Source organism: Salvelinus sp. IW2-2015, linkage group LG19 (assembly GCF_002910315.2).
Source record: "Salvelinus sp. IW2-2015 linkage group LG19, ASM291031v2, whole genome shotgun sequence".
Lineage (NCBI taxonomy): Eukaryota > Metazoa > Chordata > Actinopteri > Salmoniformes > Salmonidae > Salvelinus > Salvelinus sp. IW2-2015.
Window position 1 is genome coordinate 3,908,152 of NC_036859.1, and position 24,829 is coordinate 3,932,980.

General features: G+C 42.0%; 1 protein-coding gene across 2 annotated transcripts in view; it reads left to right on the forward strand.

The window, feature by feature from the left end:
• LOC111979701 (serine/threonine-protein kinase OSR1) overlaps window positions 1-24,829 on the forward strand; it is a 37,515-nt gene that overhangs the window by 4,508 nt on the left and 8,178 nt on the right. The window contains exons 2-14 of one of the 2 annotated variants that reach the window (XM_024010345.3): window positions 8,304-8,416; window positions 8,878-8,986; window positions 9,567-9,708; window positions 10,152-10,207; window positions 10,421-10,530; window positions 10,850-10,951; window positions 11,166-11,299; window positions 11,823-11,871; window positions 12,767-12,832; window positions 13,218-13,340; window positions 13,828-13,857; window positions 14,732-14,883; window positions 19,093-19,145. In XM_024010345.3, the coding sequence (XP_023866113.1) occupies window positions 8,304-8,416; window positions 8,878-8,986; window positions 9,567-9,708; window positions 10,152-10,207; window positions 10,421-10,530; window positions 10,850-10,951; window positions 11,166-11,299; window positions 11,823-11,871; window positions 12,767-12,832; window positions 13,218-13,340; window positions 13,828-13,857; window positions 14,732-14,883; window positions 19,093-19,145 (1,239 nt within the window). Of the gene's footprint in view, window positions 1-8,303; window positions 8,417-8,877; window positions 8,987-9,566; window positions 9,709-10,151; window positions 10,208-10,420; window positions 10,531-10,849; window positions 10,952-11,165; window positions 11,300-11,822; window positions 11,872-12,766; window positions 12,833-13,217; window positions 13,341-13,827; window positions 13,858-14,731; window positions 14,898-19,092; window positions 19,146-24,829 lie in introns of those variants that run through there. The other variant, XM_024010346.3, reaches the window with a different exon arrangement.

Genomic DNA, 24,829 nt, shown 5'->3' on the forward strand with positions numbered 1-24,829 from the left:
GCCTCCTGAGGTTGAAGAGGCGCTGCTGTGCCTTCTTCACCACGCTGTCTGTGTGGGTGGACTATTTCAGTCTGTCCATGACTTGTACGAAGAGGAAATTAAAACTTTTCACCTTCTCCACTACCGTCCCGTCGATGTGGATAGGGGGGTGCTCCCTCTGCTGTTTCCTGAATTCCACGATCATCTCCTTTTGTTTTGTTGACATTGAGTGTGAGGGTATTTTCCTGACACCATACTCCGAGGGCCCTCACCTCCTCCCTGTAGGCCGTCTCTTTGTTGTTGGTAATCAAGCCTACCACTCTAGTGTCGTCTGCAAACTTGATGATTGAGTTGATGATTGAGCATGGTCAGCTCGTGGCTGCTGGCAGACCTCTGACTCATTCCACTCTCATTCACCCCCACTTCACAGTAGAAGCATCAGACAAAGTTCTAAAGACTGTTGACATCTAGTGGAAGCCTTAGGAAGTGCAACATTACCAATATCCCACTGTATCTTCAATAGGAGCTGAGTTGAAAATCGACCAACCTCAGATTTCCCACTTCCTGGTAGGATTTTTTTATCAGATTTCTCCTGCCATATGAGTTCTGTTATACACAGACATAATTCAAACAGTTTTAGAAACTTCAGTGTTTTCTATCCAAATCTACTAATAATATGCATATTCTAGCTTTTATGGTTTTGTAGCAGGCCATTTACTCTGGGCATGCTTTTTATCCGGACGTGAAAATACTGCCCCCTACCCCAAAGAAGTTAAGGTTGCTGTGACACATCCATAACTTGATCGGAAACCAGATTGCATACTGAGAGAATACTATAGACATCAAGAAAGTCAATCAGTTGATTTATTGACAAGATTTTCCAACACTTTTGATAAACAGGGCAAAATAGAAATAGGCCTATAACAGTTAGGATCAGCTTGATCTCCCCCTTTTAAATGGACAAACCTTTGCTGCCTTCCAAGCAATGGGAACCTTCCCAGAAAGGTGAGACAGGTTAGAAAGGTYAGAGATAGGCTTGGCGATGATGGGTGCAGCAACCTTAAAGAAGAAAGGGCCTAAACCATCTGACCCAGATGTTTTTTGGGGATCAAGTTTCAGGAGCTCCTTTAACACCTCTGACTTAGTGACTGCCTGCGGGGAGCAACTTTGTAGCGGGGCAGGGGGAAAAGAGGGAGAAGCCTCGGGGATAGTCGCATTGGAAGTTGTGKGAGATGAGGAAATGTTGGATGGGCAGAGMGGCATTTCTGAGTCAAATAGGAATCCTGACTTAATGAAGTGGTGAATAAAGAGCTCAGCCATGTGCTTCTTGTCAGTAACAGCCACGTCATCAACTTTAAGGGACATGGGCAGCTGTGAGGTGGAGGGTTTATTCTCCAGGTCTTGAACCGTTTCCCAGAACTTCTTGGGGTTAGACCCACAGAGGAGAACTGCTCCTTAAAGTAACTCACTTTTGCCTTTTGGATAGCCTGAGTCCACTTATTTCTCATTTGCCTGAACAGAGCCAGTCAGCCTGAGTATGGGTGTGCTGAGCCTTTCGCCAAATGCAATTCTTGAGGTGGAGTAGCTCTGCAAGATCACGGTCGAACCAGGGGCTGAACCTGTTTTTAATTCTCATTTTCTTTGTGGGTGCGTGTTCATTAACAATACCACTGAAATTTCAAAAATAAGTTCCAGCATCTTTGACAGAGGGGATCAAGCTGATTTTATACCAATTTACAGAGGCCAGGTCATGAAGGAATGCTTGCTCATTAAAGTTTTTTTAGCAAGCGTCTATGACAAATCAGGACAGGTCGTTCAACTGAGCAGCCATTACGAAACAGGCTGTAAAACAGTGATCACTAAGGTCATTACAGAAAACACCAGACTGGTACCTATCAGGATTATTTGTGAGGATAACATCAAGAAGAGTAGCCTTTTCTGGGTGTTTGGAGTCATACCTTGTGGGATTGGTAATAATCTGAAGAGATTTATGGAGTCCCATTGCTTTAGGACTTGGTCAGGTGGTTTAAGCATGTCCCAGTTTAGGTCACCTAGCAGGACAAATTCAGACTTGGTGTAAGGGGCCAGGAGAGTGCTTAGGGCAGGTAGGGTACAGGCCGGTGCTGATGGAGGACGATAACACCCAGCAACGTCAACAAAGAGCTATTTGAAAGTTTTTTAATACTTAAAACAGCAGAAATCAAATTGTTTGGGGACAGACTTGGTGGAGACAACCGAGCACTGAGGGTGATCATTGGTAAAGATTGCACTCCCCACCTTTGGAAAATCTGTCTGGCCGAAAAAGGTTATAACCAGAAAGGTTAACATCAGTATTCAAAACACTCTTCCTTAGCCACGTCTCAGTAATGACCAACACATCTGGATTGGAGCTCTTGAACCCACACTTTCAAAAAACATACTTCTAGTGTTAACGTGCAGAAAACTAGGCTTTTACGGGAGCAGAAATCAATGAAGCAGATATCAGAGCAAAAGTTCAGAATTGGGGCTAGCAACAATAGATGGGCCAGAGTGTTACATGCACATTTCCAGATAATTCAAACAGTAATACAATCAGGGCACGGCAGAGGACAGGGAGAGCTCTGCAGTGTTGATTTATGACATCTGAAGTGCATCAGATGGCACACAGAATCATTTGTACAGCAATTTCATCAGGTACATGAATACAAAGCCGGCGAGAGGTGGTTAGAATGGGATGGGAGGCCAAAAGTCTGTGTAACCAATAGAGTCCGAGTCCCGAGCATGGGAACGAAACAGTCTGTCCACGGTTGGGTAAGAAAGTTCGTAGTCAACAAAGCATGCAGGAGTTGTAGCCATAGTTTTTATTTGTTCTAGGCTTATTAGTAGTTGTACAACAGTTTTTATGCTGTTAATGTATATACAGTCAGTCAAAGTTTGGACACACCTACTCATTCCAGTTTTTTTTTTCTTCATTTTGACTATTTTCCACATTTATGAATAATAGTGAAGACATCAAAACTCTGAAATAACACTTGTAGTAACCAAAGTGTTAACACAATCTAAATATATTTATATTTTAGATTCTTCAAAGTAGCCAACCTTTGCTTGATGACACCTTTGCACACTCTTGGCATTCTCTCAACCAGCTTCAGCTGGAATGCTTTTCCAACAGTGTTGAAGGAGTTCCCACACATGCTCAGCACTTGTTGGCTGCTTTTCCTTCACTCTCCGGCAGTCTTTCTCTGGAAAATGTGTTGGGGGGGGGGGGGGGGGTCCGTAGTCCAGAAAACTCCCCAGAAAACAAAATATGTTTAAGTACTGAAAAGCTTGGTTCTGGTGACTTTTTAAAAGTGGAAAAACTCATATAAACCATCTAAAGTATAATTTCCACCCCAGAAATGAACTCTAATAATGTATTATAAAATTATATAATATAAAGGATGCAATAACAGATATATAATATTGAAGGAAGAGGACAAAGAGGATCCTCTTTCACGTTTATATGTTTTTACTCGCTTCATTGCAGAGAAGTTCATCAATTAACGGAAGACACTGTTGTAGCCAGCTGCAGCAATGACAGATTAAGGCAGGGGTAGAGCTGTTCCACTCATCAAACTGCGAGGCCAGCTTTGTCATTGTTGTCAGCTGGTCCACCCCCGAAATACATGAAAAACCAAAAGATGTAAAACATTAAAGAAGAACCAACAGAGTACCTTGAATGCTCCAACTAGCACATGTTGCTTGGAAAGAGGGCCACTATTGCACACAGAAGCTCTAGCTGCAGAATTGGCTGGAGAGGAGGGTCAGGTTAAAGGTGTTTATCCTCTCACTAGAGAACGCCCAACACACTGAGGTCCCAATACACTGAAGGCCCCCAGAATTCCAGGTGTTGGAACCTCCTGTCTAGGCGTCCTGGAGGCCAGCAATTAAGGATCTATGACCTAATTACACACAAAAATAAAAATAAGTTATATATCTTTTTTGTATAACATTGGTTTCAACCTAACTCTCCTCCTCTCTGAACTGAGCCCAGAAATCAAATCAAACTTTATTTGTCACATGCGCCGAATAGACCTTACTGTGAAATGCTWACTTACGAKCTCTTAATTAGGACCTCACTCAATGAGCWGTATACGGCCATAAGCAAAAAGAAAAACTCTCATCGAGAGGCRGGGCTCCTAGTGGCTGGGGACTTTAATGCAGGGGAAACTTAAATCCGTTTTACCAGATTTCTACCAGCATGTTAAATGTGCAACCAGAGGGGAATAAACAGACATAGCATCAATACAGGACTAAGATTGAATCGTACTACACTGGCTCCGACGCTTGTCAGATGTGGCAGGGCCTGCAAACTATTACAAACTACAAAGGCAAGCATAGCCGCGAGCTGCCCAGTGACACAWGCCTACCAGGTGAGCTAAATTGCTTCTATGCTCGCTTCAAGGCAAGTAACACTGAAACCTGCATGAGAGCATCAGGAGTCTTTGACAATTTTTGGGGCTTTCCTYTGACACCGCCTAGTATGTAGGTCCTGGATGGCAGGAAGCTTGTCCCCAGTGATGTACTGGGCCGTACGCTCTACCCTCTATAGCGCCTTATGGTCAGATGCGGAGCAGTTGCCATACCAGGCGGTGATGCAACCWGTCATGATGCTCTTGATGGTGCAGCTGTAGTACTTTTTGAGGATCTTTTTGAGGACAAATCTTTTCATGCTCCTGAGGGGGAAAAGGTGTTGTCGTGCTCTCTTCACAACTGTCTTGGTGTGTTTGGACCATGATAGTTAGTTGGTGGACACCAAGGAACTTAACTCTCAACCCGCTCCATTATACAGACCCGTCAATGTTAATGGGGGCCTGTAGTCCACTATCAGCTCCTTTGTCTTGCTCACATTGAGGGAGACGTTGTTGTCCTGGCACCACACTGCCAGGTCTCTGACCTCCTCCCTATAGGCTGTCTCATCGTTGTCGGTGATCAGGCCTACCGCTGTTGTGCCATCAGCAAACTTAATGATGGTGTTGGAGTTGTTTGGCCACRCAGTCGTGGGTGAACAGGGAGTACAGGAGGGGACTAAGCATACACCCCTGAGGAGCCCCCGTGTTGAGGATCAGTGTAGCTGATGTGTTGTTGCCTAACCTTACCACCTGGGTGCGGCCCGTCAGGAAGTCCAATGATCTAGTTGCAGAGGGAGGTGTTTAGTCCCAGGGTCCTTAGCTTAGTGATGAGCTTTGTGGGCACTATGGTGTTGAACGTTGTAGTCTACGGTTAATATCGTCCAACTGATGAATCTGGGCCCCTATTTCAATAAAAGGGCGCTTTGACACACCCCTCTTAGCAGCCTGCCTATGTTGACGGTACAGGCGGCAGAACATTCCTAGACCGGATATAGAGTGTAGTTTAGTGGAATTACTGGTGGCTTGGGCAATACCTATTGCAGATAGCAAGCATTACAACACTTCACATAATGCTGTAGACTAGTACAGACTAAATTTGCACAAACATTTTTACCCCTAACCTAATTAAAGGATATTTGACTGACCATGTGGCGTATTATATAGCCACAGCTTCAGTCTGTACATTTTAAGCCACTTTGGGTCTCACCCGGATTGAAGGTGGTGCACACTTGGCCTTACTCCTCTCTCCTCCTCCTCCACCACTCTCCTTTTATCTACTTTCTTCTTCTCTCTGCTCTCCTCTCTCCTTTTCTCCTTCCATCTCCCCTCCTGGCTCTCTCCCCTCAGCTCCATTCTGTCCCTCATGCATTCCTACCTCACTCCTGGGATTCTGCCTCTTCTCTGGCCTCCACAATCACCCGACCTCAACCCAATTGAGATGGTTCGGGATGAGTTGGACCACATAGCAGTGTTTCCTCTGCGTAAAGTAAGCCATACACTTGTTATAAAACGATRGCTYAAGCTTWTAAAGAGTTAGCTAACTAAAGAAAGTTTTATTTMATTCCGGCTGATTTGACRATAGCTAGCTAAGGTGACGTTACCTGACACTCTTGACCCTGCTCCCCCTTTCTCTTTTGCTGCTGTGGCTGGAAATACTTCAATGAACTCATCTGTGGGAAAAAAAATCTAATCAAGGTCAGATAAATGTATCTATCTTGCTTGCACTTGATACAATTCCAAAGAAAGTAGCTAGCTAACTTGCTAGACTAGTAATGTTAACCATGTTTCTATCCTCAACATACTTGTGGATAYTGGATAGCTTATTGCCGTTACAATTGTGGCAGCAATATTATAGATCTAAATTATGTTMGTTTTTATGTGATAGCTAGCTTGTGTAGTTAGCTAGTTGGCTAGCTAACGTTAGTCAAACATGCAAGCTAACGTACCTTTCTTGCAGTTTCTCACGAAGGTGCACTCTGAGGTGATTCAAGTGAATTGTGTTTCGCGCCGCAGAGTGTCTATCGAACACTGGTCACTCGCGCACTGTGTTTCTTGAGTTGCAGGCTACATCACAGAGCTAAAAAGCAAATGTGCTGTACGGAACTTTATTGAAGCTATGTTTGGTAGACATAGGATGTTTCTTTTCGTGTGGCGGCAATGATTCTGCCGTGGCGCAGCGCCACACTTACGCAGAGGAAACACTACTCTGCAGTCCAACTCATRCCGAACCATCTCAATTGGGTTGAGGTCGGGTGATTGTGGAGGCCAGGTCATCTAATGCAGTACTCCATCACTCTCCSTCTTGGTCAAATAGCCCTTACACAGCCTGGAGGTGTGTTGGGGTCATTGTCCTGTTGAAAAACAAATGATAGTCCCACTAAGAGCAAACCAGATGGGATGGCGTGTCGCTGCAGAATGCTGTGGTAGTCATGCTGGTTAAGTGTGCCTTGAATTATAAATAAATGACCGACAGTGTCACCAGCAAAGCACCCCCACATCTCCTCCTCCATGCTTTACGGTGGGAACCACACATGCGGCGATCATCCGTTCACCTACTCTGCGTCTGTCTCTTATACACATCTAGATGTGTATAAGAGACAGGATTCACGCAGTTTCCTCTGAACAGTTGATGTTGAGATGGGTCTGTTACTTGAACTCTGTGAAGCTTTTATTTGGGCTGCAATTTCTGAGGCTGGTAACTCTAATGAACTTATCCTCTGCAGCAGRGGTAACTCTGGGTCTTCCTTTCCTGTGGCGGTCCGCATTAGAGCCAGTTTCATCATAGCACTTGATGGTTTTTGCGACTGCACTTGAAGAAACTTTCAAAGTTCTTGAAATTGTCCATATTGACGGACCTTCATGTCTTAAAGTAATGATGGACTGTCATTTCTCATTGCTAATTTGAGCAGTTCTTGACATAATATGGACTTAGCCCTATTTGGACTTAGCCCTACCTTGTAGGGCTAATATGGACTTAGCCCTACTTTGTCACAACACAACTGATTAGCTCAAATGCATGAAGAAGGAAAGAAATTCCACAAATTAACTTTTAACAAGGCACACCTGTTAATTGAAATGCATTCCATACCTCATGAAGCTGGTTGAGAGAATGCCAAGAGGGTGCAAAGCTGTCATCAAGGCAAAGGGTGGCTACTTTGAAGAATCTCAAATATAAAATATATTTTGATTTGTTTAACACTTTTTTGCTTACAACATGATTCCATATGTGTTATTTCATAGCTTTGGTGTCTTCCCTATTATTCTACAATGTCAAATAGTAAAAATGAGGAGAAACCCTGGCTTGAGTAGGTGTGTCAACTGTTGACTAGTACTGTATATTTGTATTATTATTTAATTGTTATTATTATTAGATGGTTGCCTTTTGCTCTTATTACTAATTGTTTAGATTTTTGTATTTTATTTGGACACCTCGATTTTATCCTGCAAAATGTAAAATMATAAATATTTATTTGTAGTAAATACAGCGGTGTTATAGTGACTTGTTGAGTATTGAAACATTACTGTAGCTAGCTAGTTTTCCTGTAAATGTGCAACTTCCCCAACTGACTTCTTATTGGCTTTTGTTGTAGTTGTCGGGTCAATTACTGTAATTTGAGCCATATCTATGACTAAAAAGARAAGACTATTTTACAATTGGAGTKCTTTATATCTCTTCGTTGTCAAACACTGGAGTTAAATGATTAGCTACTGTAATTTAAACCCTCATGGTTTACCTATGTGTGTTACATTCTTCCCCCTCTGTCTTCCTCTYGGTTTTGTTGAAGTTGTCTGGTAACAAAACATTACGATTAGTTAAACCCTTATGTGTTCCCAACAGTGTGTGTGTTATGCTCAACCCCCTCSCCCTCTTGGTGTGTCCCAAGTAATGGTGCCACTGGCTTCCCTCTGGAGGTGTGTTACATTCTAATTCTTCCTCCTACGTTTCCTCTTCAGGGAGTGGTGCCACGGCTGTGGTGCAGGCGGCCTACTGTGAGCCCAGGAAGGAGAGGGTGGCCATTAAACGCATCAACCTGGAGAAGTGTCAGACCAGTATGGACGAGCTCCTGGTAACACACACACAGACACAGACAGATGCATACCACAGATACGCTCCCACACATGCATGCAAACACACAGACAGGTATGCACGCACTCACATGTTTAGAGCGCAATGTCTTTCAGGAGTTGACAGTATAGGAATCAATACTATCTAATAAATACTAGATAACAATTTGATAGCAAGCCCTCTTAAAGGGATAGTGTGATATTTTAGCAATGAAGCACTTTATCTATTTACCCACAGTCAAAATGAATTGTCAAAATCTCACAATATGGCCTCTGGTATTGGCTAGCTGTAGAGGAGGGGCTGGAAAAGGTGAGAGTGCAACAGCAGACACACATACACACCACACACCACACACACACACACACAAAATCAGAGGGAAAGACTTTATGACTGCATTGCTGAGACTGATACAGTCCTCTCAGAGTCTCTCTCTCGCTCTCTTTCTCTTCCCTTTTTTTGCAGAAAGAGATCCAGGCTATGTCCCAGTGCCACCACCCCAACATCGTGTCCTACTACACATCCTTCGTAGTGAAGGACGAGCTGTGGCTGGTGATGAGGCTACTCAGTGGTGGTAAGTACTAMTGTTAGAACACATTTACAAATGGCTGCCCCTGCACTGGCCTYTCAAACTGTCTGGGATGACATGTAATTGAGATTGATATCAGGTTGTTGCCAGCTCGACTGTTAATATAGTGTTGATAATAGTAATGAAATTGTATTTGAAATGGAAGTTTGTTCTTGAACTACCAGACCCCATCTCCATCCCAGGTGCCTGCTTACCAGGTTCACTTGGCCACAGAGCAGCAGCTTTTCTCCAGCTGTGGCCTTGACTCTCAGCCTAGTACTGTCCATCCTCCTGGCATCTCAGCCCAGACTCTCCCTGCTGCCTGTTATGGACACCTCCTTTTATCTTTATATATTCTGTGCACTACCTTTGCTTGTAATGAGACGTGTGTGTGATAGCTATTTCTGTTCACAAAATCTAAATAACAAGACCTTTGAAGTCAAGTACTATTGACCTGAAAGGAATTGACCAAGAAATTCATGATTTTACTGTTCACCCTCCTATGACGCATGTTGAATCCTACAGCTAACTGATAGTAACCTCTCATTGCTTCTGTCTCTCTCTCTCTCCAATATTTCTTTCTCAGGCTCAGTACTGGACATTATTAAACACATCATATCTCGTGGGGAGCATAAGTCTGGGGTGCTGGATGAATCGTCCATAGCCACCATCCTTAAAGAGGTCCTGGAAGGACTGGAGTACCTGCATAAGAATGGGCAGATTCACAGGTGCAGTCGCATGTTTTTTTAAAAAGTTCTTTTTTTTTAACCTAAACTTGATTTTGAACTTGAAATATTTAGCATGGACATTAACCTGTGTTTTGTTCTCTGACCAAAGTCAAATTATAGGTGCATTTTGCAGAGTTGTGACATTCAAGAGCCAGTCAAAGAAATTGGCACACATCCTATTTAATTCTTAACTTCCTCCCTTCATGTAAACTCCCTTATTCATTCAGTCTTTCATTATTTTATTCATTCAACAGCTTCTCCCCAGGAACATACAGTGATTTGTCATCCAGCTGAAACACCACAGTGCCATACAGCTAAAACAGGCCCTAGACACACAGGATAATGACAACTTTTTAGTAGTATGCCCTGATCAGCATGTTTGGCTCAGATTGATGGAGTGCATTTATCAGGAGCAAATAAATATAGTTTTTTTCTGTTCACAGGGATTTGAAGGCTGGTAATATTCTTCTCGGGGACGATGGCTCAGTGCAAATCGCAGGTATGGTCATGTGTCCCAAAACCTCAACTCCCTTATGCTTATTTATGCTGGAAAAGTATTATGTTTTTTTTCTCCTTCTGTTTTTTACCAATACAAATTATACAAACTTTCTAGCATTTACTCCTCTGGAACAAGTCTATTGGTTGGTTGCCTATCTCTCTGATCTTTCTATCTACCAACTCTCACCTCTCTCCTCCCTTCTGTCTATCCCAGACTTTGGTGTGAGTGCCTTCTTAGCAGCGGGAGGAGATATGACCAGAACTAAGGTCAGAAAGACATTTGTCGGAACGCCATGTTGGATGGCCCCAGAGGTCATGGAGCAGGTGGGTGGCAATCCTCTTTCTGTTTTTCTTTCTTTCTCTCTCTGTTGCTCTCTCTCTCTCTCTCTCTCCATCTCTTGCTTTCGCTATCACTCTCCTTATCTTCTATTTCTATCTAACTTCTAGATGAAAACGAATTCACCTCCAAAGAGCGTAGTGGAGGCATACACAATTTCCTCTTGCTTCAGATCTTTTGAGAAGTTACAAGCACTTTATCTGTCGTGATTGTTTGTCAGCTACCATTTTATCTGTCTAACTGTTAGTACAGCTGCTCTTAGATATTTGAAAAAATATCTTACAATTATTCTTCCTCTCTCCTCAGGTCAGAGGTTATGACTACAAAGCAGATATCTGGAGTTTCGGGATCACAGCCATCGAGCTGGCTACAGGCGCTGCCCCATATCATAAATATCCACCCATGAAGGTGATTTATACACATTTACTTGGAAAGATGTGGAAGCAGTGTCATCTTTATCCCCCTGAAAATCAGTTTCGGAGACTATCCTGGCTAAATATATATGAATTAAATTGCCAACTGATGTTGTCTTACATCTTGTGTGTGTAATAACCTGGTCATGACCTGGTGTTGTGTGGGTAGTAACCTTGTGTGTGGTGTGTGTGTGTGTGTGTGTGTGTAGGTGTTAATGTTGACCCTGCAGAATGACCCTCCCTGCTTGGAGACGGGGATCCAGGACAAGGAGATGGTGAAGAAGTACGGCAAGTCCTTCAGGAAGATGCTATCTCTGTGTCTACAGAAGGAGCCTGAGAAAAGGTGACTATCCCAAACTCTCATAATAGAATGTATGCCATTTAACAGATGCTTTTATCCAAAGTGGCTTACAGTACAGTAGTTGCATACATTTTAGTATATGGCCCCAGTGGGAATTGAACCTACTACCCCGACGTTGCAGGGGCCACGGTCTAACCGACTGAGTCACATCGGACCACCGACTATAACTGACCTGAGACGGGGTATTTCTGGAGAGCTTCCCCCTTCAGGCTTTTGCTTCAACCCTAATCTAACAAATGTGATTCTAGTAATCAGATGTTTTACAACCAGGTTGGCTCCCTAATTCCACTGTGACACAATTTCTCCAAGTTAGCGTTGTCCTTTGTATGGCACACCAGAAAGCGGCTATTATTATTATTCACTTAGTCGTCTTATTCTGGGTCACAACTTTTCTTCATCCCATTTTTTGTTGTTGAGTGGATTCTCTTCCCTCATCTGATTTTCCTGCCGTGGTGCRTTTAAGGTTCTGCGGAGTAGTAAATAACTGTCTCACTCTGTCTTTCAGACCAACTGCTGCTGAGCTGCTGAAGCATAAATTCTTCACTAAAGCAAAGGTAAGACAGATACTGTAGATACACTGAGTGGACAAAACATTAGGAACGCCTTCCTAATATTGAGTTGCACCCCCTTTTTGCCATCAGAACAGCCTCAATTTGTTCACTGTACACTCTAAGGTGTCAAAAGCGTTCCACAGGGATGCGGACCCATGTTGACTCCAATGCTTCCCACAGTTGTGTCAAGTTGGCTGGATGTCCTTTGGGTGGTGGACCATTCTTGATACACACGGGAAACTGTTCAGCGTGAAAAACCCAGCAGCATTGCAGTTCTGGAATCACTCAAACCAGTGCGCTTGGCACTTTCTACCATACCCTGTTCAAAGGCACTTCAATATTTTGTCTTGCCCRTTCACACTCTGAATGGCATATGTACACAATCCATGTCTCAATTGTCTCAAGGCTTAAAAATCCTTTAACATGTCCCCTCCCCTCTATTTACACTGATTGAAGTCAATTCAACAAGTGACGTCAAATAAGGGATCATAGCTTTCACCTGGATTCACCTGGTCAGTCTGTCATGGAAAGACCGGCTGTTCCTAATGTTTTGTACACTGTATGTGCATCCGTAATATGTAGGACCTTTGACAAATATAATTATTTTTATTTAACTAGGCAAGTCGGTTAAGAACACGTTTTTATTTACAATGACGGCCTACACCGGCCAAACCCGGATGACGCTGGGTCAGTTGTGCGCCGCCCTATGGGACTCCCAATAACAGTCGGTTGTGATTCAGCCTGGATTCGAACCAGGGTGTCTGTAGTGACGCCTCTAGCACTGAGATGCAGTGCCTTAGACTGCTGCGCCACTCGAGAGCCCAAGTGGCTGCTGTTGCAAAGAAAAATAGAACCATGTTGTCATGTGATTTTAATCTTGTCTGTCTCTGTCATGCAGAATAATGAATACTTGGAAGAGAAGCTCCTGCAGAAAGGTCCATCGATAGGAGACAGATCCAAAAGGGTACGAGACAACACAATTATAACCCTTGGCAGTGGAATTCTACATGACACACAGTCATAGCTGTTCTACACAATGCAGTTCTATAAAAATGTTATTCAGCGATACAGCCTCCTGAACAGGCCCTAGTGCTTATTCCAGGGCAGTGTACGTAGTGGCATCAAACACAGGAATCTACAWAGACACATCATGCTTTGACACAGTGACTTCCTTCCTGCTATGTACAGCAGTAGTCTAGGCCTACAGTATGGTAGGTAAATGTTGCATTTTGTGTCTATGGTTTTACGATATTAAAAGTTTGTGTGGATKATTTCGAGGGACTGGTCCAAGGTATCTTTTTTTACTCAAACCACACAATGCCATGCTAAAGATAAAATAGTGTGTTTAGGTGCGCCGTGTGCCTGGCTCCAGTGGTCGTCTCCACAAGACAGAAGACGGGGAGTGGGAGTGGAGTGATGATGAACTGGATATGGAGAGTGAGGAGGGCAAGGCAGCCGTGGCAGCTCTAAGGGTGAGACTAACCTAGTTACCCTTAACCTAGCCATCAGACCTAGGTTAAAATACTATTAAATCTTTACAATACTTAGCTTTAGGGCTGGTTTCYCAGACACAGAATACGCCTTGTCCTGGACTRAAAAGCATTCTCAATGGAGATTTTCATCGGAAGTGGTTTTTTAGTCCAGGATTAGGTTCAATCTGTGTCCGGGAAACCGTCCCTTATGGTTTGCTCTAGTCTGCCTGGAGTGGTTTACACTCTTGCAACTATTCTATTGTTTTCATTGTACCAAGCAAGTTCAATCAAGCACAGATATTGATTATTTTAAATGATATCTGAACCCAGGTCTGCTAGCTGTAACTTTAAGTCCTGTAGTGGTTCAATGCCACCTAGGACTCCTCAATCAATCAATCAATCAATGAATCTGTTACTCTGTGGGGAGGGAAAACCTTCATTGTATGTTCTTCTGACGTCTGTTCATCTTTGTCGTATCCCATTCTAGTCTCCCAGAGTGAAAGATGGATCCATTGAGGTAAGCCCTGGTGTTGATATAAATCAGAACACCTAAAAACCTTTTTATTCATTGCAGAAACAATAGGATGCCGGTCGGCTTTAGTTTTGTATGAAAATGTATTAGAAGAATCATTGCCAAAGACCTGATCTAACTCTTTAATCTGCTCTCCCCCAAAAKAAGTGTATGGACATGCAGATAATGTGGTAACACTTCACTTAAGGCATACAGGTATATAATGCATTATGGTGCAGTCATAATGCATTGTAAGACTTGGCATAAGTATCTATAGCCACGTTCACACGGCTCTTAGCCCAGGGCTGACAGCCTCCTGACAGCCTCATGGCCTGAGAGAATACAGTGTAAAAAGGCTTTACATTTACATTTTAGTCATTTAGCAGACACTCTTATCCAGAGTGACTTATAGTTAGTGCCTTCATCTTAAAGGGATACTTTGGGGTTTTGGCAATTAAGCCCTGTATCTACTTCCCCATAGTTAGATGTACCAGTGGATACCAATTTTTATGCCTTTGCGTGCCTAGCGTTAACGCAGTGGCTTACTAGCGTTAGCGCAGTGACTGGAAGTCTATGGGTAACTGCTAGCATGCTAGTAGATACCATAGACTTCCAACCATAGACTTCCAGTCATTGCGTTAACGCTAGTAAGCCACTGCGTTAACACTAGGCACGCAAAGGCATAAAAATTGGTATCCACTGGTACATCTAACTATGGGGAAGTAGGGCTTGATTGCCAAAATCCCAAMGTATCCCTTTAAAGGTAGCTTTGGTAATATTACCACAAGGTTGACAATCAAAACCACATCCACCTTAAAAGGTGGATTAATCTCTTTCTGATACAGCATGAGTTTATCTCTTTATCTCTGGTCCACCTCAGATCTTCCCTCCAGAGGATGGTTCTCCCAGTCTGCTCCGTCCAGGAGGGGCAGGGCACGACAAGCCAGCTGAGGCCACCCTTACCCAGGGAGACGCTGTAGCCCAGGACCCTGCCGCYACCAAAGTCCCCATCAGCCTGGTGTTGAGGTTGAGGTACGCATCCAGTGGTGGGTGACATTGTTTCCGTTAGGAAAATGTGCCACCAGGCATTATACCGGCAGCATTTGAATTTACCGGACATTTAAGAAATTTACCAGAYCCCCATATGCATTGGTTGCATAACCTGATTAGGGCGCCCACCCACGATTAGGGTGTCCACCCACCCAAAGCTGTGGATTATTTTAAATCACATAGCCTACAGCTGGAAGGGCCTTCAATTTGGACCAAATAGATGATTGTTGAGTTGCGACTGTCAGTGAAAAGCAGAGAGACCCAGCCAAGCATATCGCAATATAAAAAAATACACACAATCGTGGAAAAACAGTTTTGAAAACAAATGGCTATTGCTGTAAAGAGAAGACAATGAAAASACTCCAATCTGTCTTTTAGTTATCGAAATTCTCAGCTTATTTGAGGGGAAAGTATTGGCACTTATTGGCACCAGCGGAGAACATCGGCCAWATCCTTGGTGAGTGTGCATATTCACTGTCTTTATCATTGGGTCAGTGCCACTTTTTTGTTTGTTTTTGGACAATAATTTCCTCCTCCAGGTTAGATGGGTCTCCCCTTTTCATAGGCCTAATAGATCAGACAATGTCGTTTTTATTGTTTCAGTATGTCAGTGTCAGCAGAGTAGGCTACCCAGTAATTTGTCGTATTAACAAATATTCTGTTAATGTCTCCTGTCATATAAAGTGTAATAGAATTGCAATCATGAGTGTCAGTGGTCTAAGGCACTGCATCTCAGTGCAAAASGCATCACTACAGTTCCTGGTTCGATTCCAGGCTGTATCACATCCGGCCGTGATTGTGAGTCCCATAGGGCGACGCACAATTGGCCCAGCGTCGTCCGGGTTTAGCCGGTGTAGGCTGTCATTGTAAATAAGAATTTGTTCTTAACTGACTTGCYTAGTTAAATAAAGTTARAAATGTGTTTACAAAACGCAAACATTTTCCTGTGCAAAGGAAGCGTAACATTTCTTCTCCTATCTGATATAGCGTAGGCCTACTCTAAGCCACTACGTGCGCTGCGTTGACGTTTTTTGTTGCGAACAGTGAGTTTTATTATCCTAAATTATGACCATCCAATCTAATCATCACATTAGGAATATTRGGCTATTTTACATAAATCTGCAAATRTGAGGATGCATGGAATGCTTTWTTATAAAGSTACATTTTTATGGTGGAAATTATCTTCCCCATACTTGAAACCCATGTGCCGCCTATGTTAGAATAACTACCGAAATGTACTTTTCCTCAGCCAACAAGACGAGTAACGAACAGCAAAATCACTAGCGTACTGTATGTTAATCTACTATCGCCCATAGTAGAAAACCTTACCTATTCTATTGGTCRGYTTGTTGTTATGTGCGWGAAAGAAGTAGCCTATTCCAAACAGAYGATAGAGCCCAAATACATACAACTAGTAGGCCTAGGCTACATCCCCTAAACATAATAAAGCAATGAGGCTCATGCAACAGATCAGAACGTTAAACATAAAATGTTGATCATTTATTTTCTCACATAAGCACAGCAATGTGCACAGGGCAGTAGGCTACGTGCGACTGTTCGTTCCATACTGAAATTAATGAGAACACCATTGTGAGCGGTTTCATGTGATGGAGATGGAAATATCCTTTAGAAATGTTAAAAGAAGGGAGATCTAAATATGCATCAACTAGCAGGGTTGCTAATATGACTAGGATTATCATCAACTAGCAGGGTTGCTAATATGACTAGGATTATCATCAACTAGCAGGGTTACAATATAACTAGGATTATCATTAACTAGCAGGGTTACTAATATGACTAGGATTATCATTAACTAGCAGGGTTACTAATATGACTAGGATTATCATCAACTACATGGGTTACTAATATGACTAGGATTATCATCAACTAGCAGGGTTACTAATATGACTAGGATTATCATCAACCAGCAGGGTTGCTAATATGACTAGATTATCATCAACTAGCAGGGTTACTAATATGACTAGGATTATCATAAATAGCAGGGTTACTATAACTAGATCATCAACTAACAGGTTACTATATGACAGGATTATCATCAACTAGCAGGGTTACTAATATGACTAGGATTATCATCAACCAGCAGGGTTACTAGGACTAGGATTATCATCAACTAGCAGGGTTGCTATATGACTAGGATTATCATCAACTAGCAGGGTTGCTAATATGACTAGGATTATCATCAAACTAGCAGGGTACTAATATGACTAGGATTATCATCAACCAGCAGGGTTACTAATAGGACTAGGATTATCATCAACTAGCAGGGTTACTAATATGACTAGGATTATCATCAACTAGCAGGGTTGCTAATATGACTAGGATTCATCAAACTAGCAGGGTTACATTATGACGAGATTACATCAACTGCAGGGTTACTAATATGACTAGGATTATCATCAACTAGCAGGGTTACTAATATGACTAGGATTATCATCAACTAGCAGGGTTACTAATATGACTAGGATTATCATCAACTAGCAGGGTTACTAATATGACTAGGATTATCATCAACTAGCATGGGTTGGTTACTAATATGACTAGGATTATCATCAACTAGCATGGTTGGTACTAATATGACTAGGTTTCACAACTAGCAGGGTTCTATATGACTAGGATTATCATCAACTAGCAGGTTACTAATATGACTAGGATATCATCAACTACAGGTTACTAATAGGACTAGTTAACAACTAGCAGGGTTACTAATAGACTAGGATTATCATCAACTAGCAGGGTTACTAATAGACTAGGATTATCATCAACTAGCAGGGTTACTAATATGACTAGGATTATCATCAACTAGCAGGTTGTCTAATATGACTAGGATTATCATCAACTAGCAGGGTTACTAATATGACTAGGATTATCATCAACTAGCAGGTTACTAATATGACTAGGATTATCATCACTAACAAGGTTACTAATAGGACTAGGATTATCATCAACTAGCAGGGTTACTAATATGACTAGGATTATCATCAACTAACATGGGTTGCTAATATGACTAGGATTATCTATCACTCACTCACTGTCTGTCTGTCAGATGCATGGGCCTTATAGCCTAAACCTATTCATTTTTTAAAATATACAATGGGGTCTATAATTATTGACCAAGATAAGCTAAAAATAATGTATAAAACCTTTGAAAATGATATTTTATACTAATACAATTGCTCAGATTTTGTTTAACAAGTATATAAAACAACTGAAGATAGGGGTGAAATTTATTGACACTTTTGTTTTCGATACTGTTGAACTCTGTCCTTGTGAGGGTAACGACACTGCGCCTATTTCTAAAATGAGATTGGAAAACATATTGAACCCGTAGACCATTTTTCCAGATCCTCGATATCCTTCGTCTCCCTGCATGGACTGCCCTCTTCAATTCAAACCACAGGTTTTCAATGGGGTTCAAGTCTGGAGACTGAGATGGCCATTGCAAAATGTTGATTTTGTGGTCACTTAATAATTTCTTTGTAGATTTTGATGTGTGCTTGGGGTTATTGTCTTGCTGGAAGAACCACTTGCAGCTAAGTTTCAGCCTCTTAACAGAGGCAACCAGGTTTTTAGCTAAAATGTCCTGATACTCTGTAAAGTTCATGATGCCGTTGGACCAGTGGAAACGAAATAGCCCCAAAACATTCTCAATCATAGCTTTATGAGAAGTTGAACAAATGAGGATGAGGCAAATTAAGCAATTATTATCCAGTTCTGAAGACAGCAGACTTTGCTTCTATCCAGCCCATGATTTATAACCAAACTCACTACGGCAAGACCGCCCATTCGTCATCAGTTGACTGTCACTTTGCTCCATTGTGTGCGTGCCACACAGACACAAACCTGTTCCATGCCCAAGCTCCTCCACCAGAAAGGAATATTAGATAATATTTGCCTGAACTTAGTATCTGTCCAGGCTTTCAACATTACATTTTGTCATGTTTCGTCCAGTTGTAGCATCCGATTTCGCGCCATAGCCCAACTGTGTTTTTTAGCTGGGTTGTTTTATTTATATAACAAACAGTGTTGGCCAATAGGGGTATATCACAATGTTTTATGAGTAGATAATCACAATGTTTTATGAGTAGGTAATCACAATTGGACAATGGTTGACACCGCCTAACCTGAATGTTCAGACCTCCTCCTAACCAGTTCTAACTCTCCTCTTCCCAGGAACTTGAAGAAAGAACTGAACGACATCCGATTTGAGTTCATGCCTGGTAGAGGTAAGTGTCTGTCTGTCTCTGTGTGTTAGCTATTTCCTGTTTTTCCCTCACACTCACCAACCTATTGCTGCTCTGTTATGTTAAACTGGAGCCAACAGAGGGAGCTAACTGGCTGACTTTTGGCTGGTCTTGCACTCTTGTTTGCTTGTTAAAACATACAGTGCCTTCAGAAAGTATTCACACCCTTTGACTTTTTCCACATTTTGTTGCGTTACAAGTGGGATTAAAATGGATTTAAACCCGTAGAGGCGATTTCCACGGCCCTGCGGAAATCTAATCCCCATCGAAATCCGACAGTTTAGGCTAGAGATGTTTTTTTTGCATTGGATGCGTCTTAATCTACCGCAGGTATTCTCAGACTGGGGGGCGTACGCGCAATGCTGTCGGGGGTATGCCAAATAAAAACGTGATTCACATTTGAAAACATTTGTTAAATTTTTTAATTCGTTTTTCTTCACATTTTCAAACAGTACCTTTTTATATTTTCCAACGGGGCTATACATTTGGGTGAGATGTTTTTCTCGCCTGAGTAGCCTCGTTTCACTGCAGAAAATAAAATGAAACCATCTAGTGTTAAGAGAAATAGCAACACAATGTGAAATACAGGTAGCCTAGTCAAATAATTAACATCCAATCACATTAACCGTTCTCTCTCACGGGAAACCTTCACTCTTGGGCAGACATTTAGAAACGTAACATGACAATTTGAAAAATAAACCATAGGAGTTTTTTGAGCGAGAATAAAGACGACTTTCGAGTAGTAAGACATGTATAAAAGCAACAGATACCATTAATAAGAAGGGGCAAGAAGCGTCTTATATGGTGAGCTACCGAGTGGCTAGGACAGGCAAGCTCCATACTATTGTGGAGGACTTCATTCTTCCTGCTGCTGCGGATATGGCTGGGACAATGCAGGGGGAAAAGGCCCCAAAAAATATACAGACAATGCCTTCATCAAACAACACTGTTTCACAACACATCAGTGACATGGCAGGAGATGTTTTGAAACAATTACTGCTTTGCATACAAGCCAGTGAATTATATGCGTTACAGCTGGATGAATCCACAGCCGTGGCGGGCCTGGCACAGCTCCTGGTATATGTCCTTTATGTTTATGGGGGGTCAATTAAGGAATAAATCCTCTTCTGCAAACCACTGGAAACCAGGACAACATGAGAGGATATTTTTAAAGTACTGGACAGCTTTGTGACATCAAATGGACTTTGGTGGTCAAGATTGTTGTATCTGTACTGATGGCGCAAAGCCATGACAGGGAACATAGTGGAGTGGTAACGCGTGTGCAAGCAGTTGCTCCCGACGCCACTTGGGTACACTGCAGCAGCCACCGAGAGGCTCTTGCTGCCAAGGGAATACCTGACAGCTTGAAAGACATTTTGGACAGTACAGTGAAAATGGTTCACTTTGTTAAAGCAAGGACCCTGAACTCTCGTGTATTTCTGCATTATGCAATGATATGGGCAGCGACCATGTAACGCTTTTACAACATACAGAAGTGCGCTGGTTATCAAGGGGCAAAGTATTGACACAGAAGCGAGCTTAAAGTTTTCTTACGGACCATAATTTTCACTTGTCTGAGTCCCTTGTCTTACAGGGACTCTCAGCAACTATATTCAATGTGCGGGGCAAAATTGAGGCTATGATTAAGAAGTTGGAGCTCTTTGCTGTCTGCATTAACAAGGACAACACACAGCTCTTTCCATCATTGTATGATTTTTTTTGTGTGCAAATGAACTCAAGCTTACAGGACAATGTTGAATGTGATATAGTGAAGCACCTGAGTGAGCTGGGTGCGCAATTACACAGGTACTTTCCCGAAACGGAAGACACAAACAACTGGATTCATTATCCTTTTCATGCGTTGTCTCCAGTCCACTTACCAATATCTGAACAAGAGAGCCTCATCGAAATTGCAACAAGCGGATCTTTGAAAATTGATTGGGCTGCGCTCAGAGTATCCTGCCTTGGCAAATCGCTCTGTTAAGACACTGATGCCCTTTGCAATCACGTACTAGAGCTGGGCGATATGGCCAAAATCTCATATCCCGATTATAAGTCATTTCATATAACGATGCATATCACGATATAGCACATTTTCTGTAAATTCATTGAATAAATAGTTTATATAAAATGACCACACTTTTGGCCTCATGGTGAAATCCCAGAGCGGTTTCCTTCATCTCTGGCAACGGAGTTAGGAAGGATGCCTGTATGTTTGTAGTGACTGGGTGTATTAACACACCACCCAAAGTGTTATTAACTGCACCATGCTCAAAGGGATATTCAATGTCTGCTTATTTTTTCACCCATCTACCAATAGGTGCCCTTTGCGAGACATTGGAAAACCTCCCTGGTCTTTGTGGTTGAATCTGTGTTTGAAATTCACTGCTCAACTGAGGGACCTTACAATTATCTGTATGTGTGAGGTACAGAAATGAGGTAGTCATTTAAACATCATCTTAAACACTATTATTGCAACTTATTATGTGACTTGTGCAGCACTCCTGTTGGGGCAAAATGGTTACGTTACAATCTAATGCTATGTAAACGCTTGAGTTGAATCGTACTAAATGTACTGCAGTTGAAGTCGGAAGTTTATGTACACTTAGGTCGAAGTCATTAAAACTTGTTTTTCAACCACTCCACAAATTTCTTGTTAATAAACTGTCGTTTTTGCAAGTTGGTTAGGACATCTACTTTGCATGACACAAGTAATTTTTCCAACGATTGTTTACAGATAGATTTTTTCACTTATAATTCACTGTATCACAATTCCAGTGGGTCAGACGTTTACATACACTAAGTTGACTGTGCCTTTAAACAGCTTGGAAAATTTCAGAAAATGATGTCATGGCTTTAGAAGCTTCTGATTGACATCATTTGAGTCAATTGGAGGTGTACCTGTGGATGTATTTCAAGACCTACCTTCAAACTCAGTGCCTCTTTGCTTGACATCATGGGAGAATCAAAGGAAATCAGCCAAGAACTCAGAAAATAATTGTAGACCTCCAAGTCTGGTTCATCCTTGGGAGCAATTTCCAAATGCCTGAAGGTACCACGTTCATCTGTGCAAACAKTAGTGCCCAAGTATAAACACCATGGGAGTATGCAGCTGTCATACCGCTCAGGAAGGAGACGCGTTCTTTCTGTCTCGAGATGAACGTACTTTGGTACGGGAAGTGCAAATCAATCCCAGAACAGCAAAGGACCTTGTGAAGATGCTGGAGGAAACGGGTACAAAAGTATCTATATGCACAGTAAAACGAGTCCTATATCGACATAACCTGAAAGGCTGCTCAGCAAGGAAGAAGCCACTGCTCCAAAACTGCCATATAAAAGCCAGACTACGGTTTGCAACTGCAGATGGGGACAAAGATTGTAATCTTTGGAGAAATGTCCTCTGGTCTGATGAAACACAAATAGAACTGTTTGGCCATAATAACCATCGTTATGTTTGAAGGAAAAAGGGGGATGTTTGCAAGCCGAAGAACACCATCCCACGGGGGTGGCAGCTTCATGTTGTGGGGGTGCTTTTCTGCAGGAGGGACTGGTGCACTTCACAAAATAGATGGCATCATGAGAAAGGAAAATTATGTGGATATATTGAAGCAACATCTCAAGACATCAGTCAGGAAGTTAAATCTTGGTCGCAAATGGGTCTTCCAAATGGACAATGAGCCCAAGCATACTTCCAAAGTTGTGGCAAAATGGCTTACGGACAACAAAGTCAAGGTATTGGAGTGGCCATCACAAAGCCCTGACTTCAATCCTATAGAACATTTGTGGGCAGAACTGAAAAAGCGTGTGCGAGCAAGGAGGCCTACAAACCTGACTCAGTAACACCAGCTCTGTCAGGAGGAATGGACCAAAATTCACCCAACTTATTGTCGGAAGCTTGTGGAAGGCTACCCAAAACATTTGACCCAAGTCAAACAATTTCAAGGCAATGCTACCAAGTACTAATTGAGTGTATGTAAACTTCTGACCCACTGGGAATGTGATGAAAGAAATAAAAGCCGAAATAAGTCATTCTCTCTGCTATTATTCTGACATTTCACATTCTTAAAATAAAGTGGTGATCCTAACTGACCTACGACAGGGAATTCTTACGCGGATTAAATGTCAGGAATTGTCAAACTGAGTTTTTAAATGTATTTGGCTAAGGTGTATGTAAACTTCCGACTTCAACTGTATATCACTGGTAATTTTTCACAGCTGTCCAGTACCTTCTTCACACACCGCAACAAAGGAGTGATTTGTTACTGGCTCCTCATCTTTAGGGCACCGAAGGCCCAGCCAGGCTGAATTCCTGTTCAGGATCTAAAGATCTTATCACTCCCCTGTCTTAGACACATAGGCTGTGAGAACTGGTTAGAACCAGTTCTTTTTTGTATAATGCTTTAAGGGATTGCAGCTAAGTACCCCTTATCGCGTATGTAGGGGTAAGCAGTTCTTTGTGTAGGTGAAGTACAGTACCAGTCAAAGGTTTGGACACCTACTCATTCCAGGGTTTTTCTTTATTTTGACTATTTTCTACAATGTAGAATAATAGTGAATCAAATAAAATGTTATTGGTCACATACACATCGTTAGCAGATGTTAATGCGAGTGTAGCGAAATGCTTGTGCTTCTAATTCCGAAGACATCAAAACTATGAAATAACACATGTATTTCCCACTGTAAAGCATGGAGGAGGTGGTGTGATGGTGCTTTGCTGGTGACATTTTCAGTAATTTATTTAGAATTCAAGGCACACCTTAACCAGCATGGCTACTACAGCATTCTGCAGCGATATGCCATCCCATGTGGTTTGTTCTTAGTGGGACTATCATTTGTTTTTCAACAGGACAATGACCCAACACACCTCCTAGGCTGTGTAAGGGCTATTTTACCAAGAAGCAGAGTGATGGAGTGCTGCATCAGATGACCTGGCATCCACGATCACCCGACCTCAACCCAATTGAGATGGTTTGGGATGAGTTGGACTGCAGAGTGAAGGAAAAGCAGCCAACAAGTGCTCAGCATATGTGGGAACTCCTTCAAGACTGTTGGAAAAGCATTCCAAGTGAAGCCGGTTGAGAGAATGCCAGATTGTGCAAAGCTGTCATCAAGGCAAAGGGTGGCTACTTCGAAGAATCTAAAATATATTTGTTTAACACTTTTTTGGGGTTACTACATGATTCCATATGTGTTATATCATAGTTTTTATGTCTTCACTATTATTCTACAATGTAGAAAATCGTACAAATAAAGAAAAACCTTTGAATGAGTAGGTGTGTCAACTTTTGACTGGTACTTTATATAAATGACTGCGATTCTGTAGATTTGTTTGTTCTTCTGCTTCTGTATGTCCTGAGTGAACTTCCCTGCAATTGTTTTAATAAACTGGATAATGAGCTCTGCCTGATCCTTGGAACAAGTTTTCCTCAACAATCCTGCACTTATTTTGGCTTGCCATAACAAAAAGGTTGACTACTTATTGACTCAAATGATTTTACCCATACATTTTTTTATAATTTGTAGACATTTCTAAAAACATAATTCCACTTTGACATTATGGGGTATTGTGTGTAGATCAGTGAAACAAAATATGAATTTAATATATTTTTTAATTCAGGCTGTAACCTTACAAAATGTGGGAAAAGTCAAGACGTGTGAATACTTTC